This window comes from Dermacentor andersoni, chromosome 5, assembly GCF_023375885.2.
Source record: "Dermacentor andersoni chromosome 5, qqDerAnde1_hic_scaffold, whole genome shotgun sequence".
NCBI lineage: Eukaryota > Metazoa > Arthropoda > Arachnida > Ixodida > Ixodidae > Dermacentor > Dermacentor andersoni.
In genome coordinates, this window is record NC_092818.1 from 58,268,232 (window position 1) to 58,275,818 (window position 7,587).

Sequence of the window (7,587 nt, forward strand, 5' to 3'; positions counted from 1 at the left end):
GCGAAGAAGTAACTCCGAACACAATCCGGGAATTCTTCGAGGGCGCTTCGGGCACCCCCGACTGTACCTCTACGTAAGTCTTGCCGCTTGTAAAAATTCTCGACGAATATTGTTCCCGTAGGTTTTTCCTGGAACACAGGCGTTGATAGTTATAGATTTGTTCTTACTTCAAAGCGAGTCTTTGACAGACAACTTCAGCCAGCGTACGTTGGCGACATTAACTTTTTTAGCGCGTCGATGCACGGGTGATGCCAAAATATCTTCACGGGACGCATAGCTGCGGCTGTTTATCGTTAAGGTCCAACGTTATGTCACTGCGGGAAGCAAATGCTTCTGTGGAAGAACATGTTCGTCGCTCGTGTTTGGTCACCGCGTCACACAGCTATTCCGGTGCCACAGTGGCTACGGCATTGGCGTGCCGAGTTCGAGGTCAACCATGATGTTCCGGGAACAACGGCCTATCATCGCTGATGGTGAAATGCAAAAACACTAGCCGGTCTACGTGCTTGTTATAGAAACCCAGGCGGTGAAGAATCATTTCGTTCGTGTGAGGCTTTTCGAATGCTGCTCGCCACGACCTTACAATAGCATATTTTTCTAATGGTCCTCTTTGAGCTAAATAAACGTCCTTAAGAAAAATATGTGCAAAATATCGGTAGGCGGGAGCCGCGGAGCCAGCGAACCCGAAGCAAACCAGGTGCTTCCGACGTATTCGATTCTGGTATTCGCGTACGTCCGATGTACCTTTAGAAACAGCGATCACCAAATGGCCCGGCAGTGCCCACTACTTCACCTGATTTACTGCGCCGGCAGCTAGTGTTGGAGCATAAACAAGCTAGTGCACGGGCAGGTCCAGCCCGCGACCTCGTTCCGCAATGCCGGTAAAACCGAGACAAACGCATAGAAAACGAGCAAAGAAATTACTCCTTCGCGCTACCTTGGCAAAGTCAGATATTCAAGGAGCAAAAGCCCCCATATCTGCCCTCCTGCACCCGCTTTTATCGCGCCTGAGCATAAATGGCCACCGATTCCTGAAATGCCATCTCGTGATGCGTGACTGTCACGGCCGACAGATGCGCCCGGTACAGGAGAGTTTGTCCAACACCCAACCTAAAAACCCTCCCGAACCGTTCACACGTGCCGCTCATCATCCTGCGGCTGTCACCTTGGTGATGCCTTCTTCGTTAGCTGAATCGAAGGTTATAACTATACTTAAGTTCTAAAGTAGCTTTTAAAGAATAAACCTCCGATAACTTTTTTCGCTGCCACGGTAAAGAAGTCGCATGTTAGAATTATTTGCGGTTTACAGCTGTAGATGCACGTCCCTTCATTCACGTTTTCTTTCTGAGGCTTATGTCTGCAATTGCGCCTTGTTCATACCCTGTACCTCAACTTGATTTTTCGGAAAGGCAGCTGCACGGGTCACACGTGAAACAAACTGGAAAGAACACATTTTGTCACATAAGCTTAACTTCAGCTGATTGCGTCCTTTTCTTCTCATGTGTTCCAACTGAGTCTTCCATAAGAGGCAACTGTCGGTTCTGTGTTACTCTGTGGAAGCCGTGTTGCTCGTAATTTTAATTACTTATAAGATGGATTCCTCGTGGCACGGATCGATGATTGGTCATTCATTTAAATTGCCGTGAAAATCCTAATACCAGCACGGCAATGTTGAATCCAATCTGACACGGAAGGAGCATCTCCTTTTGTTACAGCGCTGCTTTGAATCAAAGCACGCAAGTACTTCACGCAGCTTCTTCTTTTGAGCATCACCCTATCTTAAAGACAATAAGATAAAAAAAATTCCGGTGTACCTATTTGGAAACTATCATAGCAATTCTCCTCCACGAGTCGACGCCACGACAACTTGAAAACCGAACACCTATACCCAACTACAAGGCACTAATCAGAAACGCCGTAAGTGAACAAAAGTTCTACACTAAAGTAAACTAAACTTGACTTGCATGTTCGTGCAAGTCAAAGAGGCATTTCGCACTACACGTATTACACAGGGTTGCCCTTGTGCCAGCCAGCAAGTGAGCATTTGGGTAAAATGAAACATTACATGTATCCCGTTGATTAACAAAATAGCAGTTAGCTTGTTCCAGATTTTGCTTTTACAAAAGCTTCATCACATATTTCCCGCCTTACCTGGAAGCAAAGTGTCCGATAGAAATACATATGTCTAATTCTAGGATTTGTGACGACTCCTTCGAAGACCTGTGGAACGCGTTGAACGGCCACGACGGTGGCAGTGACGTCACGGGTATGAACGGCATGGCCTTCGACCATAAATACCACTCGCGAAGACCCTTAACAAGCCTCAACGGAAATTATAGTAACTTAGCGCGATAAAAACACGGAAACAAAAAAGGTCGACAAAGACAAACGGAAAGAACAGTTACATAGGCCACGATAGCGTTGCAGTTACTGCACAAGAGGACACACTTTATGAGCGTCATCATGTCGGTTTCCGTATGAGTGGCTCCAATTCGAATTAACAGGATAGCTCATTGGAGAAGTTTGTGCGTGAACGTCATACAGCGCGATAGCCATACTTGGACGACACAACTCCCAAGGACATAGTTTACAGCTTTGTTGCTCTGCTCCCCCCCCCCCTCCACAACGAAGAAACAGATATCACAGCCCTGTAAAACTGCATGTGCCAGAGCACCTGAGGCGGCCAATATTGGTTCATGAACTACTAACTTACAAACATTTTGACTGTTTACAAGCGTGTTGCAAAAGTCCTACCCACAACATAGTATCACATTTCAGAGCACCGCATATTATATCATTTTGACCACTTTAGAGGTAATATTAGATGTATCCAAAGCTATGTTATCCTTTTTATTGCCCAATTAGATTTGAAAGCTTCATAGTGTTCATATTTTAGAAATTGTTCCATATTGAAAAAATTTTTATAAAGACATTGACAGCACACACAAAACTTCGTTTGCTCCAGTCACTACATTTTAACGGATTCTTTTAAGTGCAGCAGACCTTGGCAAATTTAGTCCAATGATTACCGCGAACTTCTCATATATTTAGACCAAATCACGCGAGCTAAACTTTAGTTTTCTGCGCTAATAGGGAGCTTTACTATAACGAGAGCACGGCTTTTACGGTTAAGGCCGCTAGTTTACGGAATTTTGCATATTTTCCATCGCCACCTTAGTAAAGCCTGAAATATGCTTATTGCTGCATATGTAGAGCCAAGATTTGACTCCGATTACAGACATAACACAATTTGCAGGACGCCTTAGCTTCGCCTTTAAGAGTGCAACGCGATACCATTCAAAGATCCCTGGCTGCTTCTCGCGCTTCTCGGTAACTTCAGGTTAGGTAACCGTAACGTTTACAGGGAAACGCTGGCGGCAAAAGCTATGCACGAAAGCGAGCTTTCCGGAAGAAACCCCGCTTATTACGTGGGCCTTGGATTCTCGGTGGTGGGTACGCCACTGTCTGTGGTACAAGAGTGGTAGAAACGCAAGAAAATTGCTTTGTGCTTGAGTTTCCGCGTAAAAGATTGTTTTCTCGTACATTCAAATTACAATCTGGTGCTATATCTGTTGGTTGCGTGTAAGTCGTACTTTACTGTTTCTGACGGATTTTACTTAAATTCATTTATTTCAGTAACGCATTTGCGCTACACGGAAGGCCTGCGTGATTGGGTATGCATGATTCGGAATTACTTTTTGCTCACAAGACGGTCGACGCCGGCGCCGGACGCAGACACCGGACTATCTGCGATACGAGGCCCGTAGTGCTATCGCGTTAAAGATGCCTAATCTCATCTTCGACATGGAACATTGTCGTGTTCTATTCTGCTGTACTAAATACAGATAGAATAAACGTTAATGTCAAACGGATAAGGTGATCTACCCACCCCCCGACACGCAGGTCAGGGGGCGAGTGCCGCCGCCTCAGATGCAGGCTGGGAGGTCTTGGGTCCCAGCAGCCTCTTCAGCCAGTTGGACAAGCCAAAGCTGGACTTCAGAGTCCGAGCTGCGCAGCAGGGTCTCCCAGGTGACTCTACTACCTATTTTGTGCGTTCCCCCGGGAGAGTACGGACATTCCCATATTATGTGGTCGAGGGTCCCTCTCGCCCCACAAAGATTACATCTATCGCTCCTGGCCTCGGGGAACATGTGGTTCGCCATAACCGGGTGCGGATACGTATAAGTTTGTAGTCGTCTCCACGATACTGCTTGTCTGTTGTTTAATTTTGGGTCTGGCGGGGATACCAGTCTACGAGCCAATCAATAATGCTGCGTGATCTCCCCATATTTTAGAATGCTCTCTCCGCTGCCTTGGTTACTAATATACAGCACATATTTTGGGAGAAACTCAACAGTGCATAAATTCCTTCACGCACGTCTCTTTCATCGTATGTATTGAAGGCATATTTCAAGAAAGAGCACCGCATACGGAAGCACTCAAATCAGGTTAGCCTATCACTAAACATCAACTAAATCTCCGTGTTTTTATTTCGGAACGACATGTTCACGCTCGTTGAATGACCATTGCACAGTGAGGAGCAAACACCTCTGTTATTCTCGCAGGCCATACACACGTGACTGAAAGCGGAATCACCAGTTCCCTACCTATGGTGTCCAGCAGCAGCGTCAATCACGCACAGCCCAGCACAAGCCGCGCTGCAATGGAGGAGGCAACGGCCGTTCCGGAAAACATCGCTTGGTGAGCCCACGTTTGGAAAAATTTCTTCGCACAGAGCGAATCACAGACGGTGCGTAATGCTGCCCGTGGTACAACTATGCCTCCACTGTCCAACTTTTTCTGTGGAGGAGAGCTCTTATATGTGAAACGCGCATAAAAATCGACCGTTATTCAAAACACATGGCATGGTGGATGTGGTGCTAACATGCTTGTCGTGCTCAGCGCTCTTGCAAGTTTGTCAAATGCGTACGTACTACGCCATATTCGTTTGCAAAGATAGTAAATAGAAAGGCGTCCGTCTAAAGACAAAATTAAATGAAATAATGGGGTTCTTCGTGCCGAAACCTCTTTCTGATTATGAGGCACGGAGTAGTGGAGGACTCCTGAAATTTCGATCATCAGGGGTTCTTCAACGTGCACCTAAATCTAAGGACGCGTGTGTTTTCGCATTTCGCCCCCATCTAAATGCGGCCACCGTGGCCGGAATTCGATCCCGCAACCTTGTGGTCAGCCGCCTAACACCATAGGCACTGAGCAACCATGGCGGGTGTGTAAAGCAATCGAGCAATCCAGTGACAGGCCACATTCCTTAAGTGACGTTCATTTCAGAGTGCAGCGTTGACTTTCGATTATTCGACTATATGCCAAATGCTCAAATATTGTGCCGCTTTATGACTTTCGCTTACCAAGGTAACCTATGACCCTGGAGGCATGATGACTGTATGACGCTAACGCATGATGATGGAATAAGAAGGAATGATATTACGAGGTCACCGGTTTGAATACCAGCCTCGGAGGCCCCATTTCGATGTGGGCGAAATGTAAAAACACCCGTGTAGTCAGATTAAAGAGCATGTTAAAGAACCCCAGGTAGTCCAAATTTCAGGAGTCCCCCACTACGGCGTACCTAATAATCAGATCGTGGTTGTGGCACGTAAAACCCCATAACTTAATTTTAATTTTAAGGAATGATATTGATGTAATGGTAAAGTCGCTCAATCGCGACGACATGACGACAATGACAGGTGCATTCTTAAGTCATGATCATGGTATAACATAGAAGACGTGACGACGACGGTAAGATAACCGCATGAAAAAGCGACAATGATGACAACCGCACCACCAAGGTGGCACTGGCTATACCGTATGACAACGAATGCATGATAGCGTCTGTATGACGACAACGCAATGACAATGGCATGACAACGACGGCATAATCCCGACACGATGGCGACAACATAACTGCGGCCTAATAACGAACAAAAAATGACGTCGATACATCAACGAGGGTGGTGCGACTGCATGACGACAATGGGATTACGACACTGAAGTGACGACGACGGCGGCTGCTGTGAATCACGCTGTTTCTCGCGATCTCCCGATTAGCGAGGCAGTCGCGCCCCACTTGGCTCCGTTTGCAACGTGCCGCACGAGACACTGTCCGCGCGAGCGAATATATCGCGAAATGAAAACATGTACAGAGCTGGCCTCAAATTAGCCATTAGGAAGTAACAGAATCGTCGGGGAACTTTTTTGTACGGTAAATAGAGTTTACCTTTGTATTTGGTGCTCAACCCCAAACAAGTAAGCAGTGCTTTAGGTCGCATTTAGGTCGACGTTGATCGTGAGAAGAATCCTATCTAAATGTTGGTTTACATATTTCTTCAGGTGAAATATTGCTATTCCTTATGAAATAAATATTTATTTAATTTTATCGAGGTATTTTATGTGGTTTATTACCTCCTTTTACTTAAGTACATCATGCGACATAGATACCACATAAACCAGTAGAGTTAATTAGCAAAACGAGAACAAGGTGAAAGCAGAAGCCTACGTTTGGATAAGTGGATTTGTCTACTCCCGCCTTCCCCGTGTTTTCCAGTCGAGTTAAGAAAGACTTACAAAGTAACATCACGTGGGTTGAATCCTGGCACATATTTGGCTTAGGCGCCTCAACAAAAATAGCAGAATAATTGCGACTACACAAACCTAATTCTGAAACAGCACCAGCGGCGCACACAGAGAAAAACAACGGGATGGCGCGCTGCGTCTCAAGGGCAGATTTACAATTACGTTACCACGTAAACTCTCCCTACAGTTCCCATTGTTCATATACTAATGTATCATATATAGAAGGTAGAAGTAATAGCTAGAAATGTTCATTATTTTATTGAATAAATACAAGTGTGTGCCACTAAATCAAAAGAAATAAAGAAATATACAGGTTATCTATGTTACAGTAAAGCAAATTGCCATCAGTGTTGAAATCGATATTTAGTGATTTCATAAGTTTCCCTCTTGCAAGCCTGAATAAATGTCAGGATGAATTATTTGCCGGGATTTACCTGGCTTTATCAAACGAAATTTTATTGTTTGATAGTTCTAATTTCTTTATTAAATATTCCGGTCTTGATGCCGGCCAAGCTGGCATGATTCCAAACGCCGTACAAGGTAACACCACACGACTGGGACCAAACCATACCATTTCATGAGTCATGTAAACAACCGCTACAAGAATAAACAAAAGTATACAAGTAAAAACCCATTAACGCATGGATAGCGACCAATGTTCATCTAGTGTTTAACGTAGAGATTTAAATGAGTAACAGGCTGCACAAAAGACATGCACCATACGCGCTGTGTCTGCTCTTCTGCCTGTTGTAGTTTTCTTCACTAACCGGTAGAAAAGATGTCGTACCAGCAATGCCTTAACACAACGCTTGCAGTGTTCATTATCTTACTCAGAAAAACAAACGAAAATACTAACTTCCTCGGTAGCATACTTCATCCATTGTACATGAAAACACTGAAGCATTTGATGTATCTGTGCTCGCTACGTATGGGGGAAATGATTGCGTGTGTGTCATTCTCACGATACCTTAGGTAGGAGCGGTGTGCAATTCAAAT

General features: G+C 45.0%; 1 protein-coding gene across 1 annotated transcript in view; it reads left to right on the top strand.

Moving 5' to 3' along the window:
- Positions 1 to 4,705, top strand: part of LOC129384642 (uncharacterized) — a 149,196-nt gene extending 144,491 nt beyond the window's left edge. Inside the window, exons 9-10 of the mRNA XM_055070233.2 lie at positions 3,904 to 4,029; positions 4,566 to 4,705. Of these exons, the coding sequence (XP_054926208.2) occupies positions 3,904 to 4,029; positions 4,566 to 4,705 (266 nt within the window). The remainder of the gene's footprint in view (positions 1 to 3,903; positions 4,030 to 4,565) is intronic.
- The last annotated feature ends 2,882 nt before the right edge of the window (positions 4,706 to 7,587 follow it).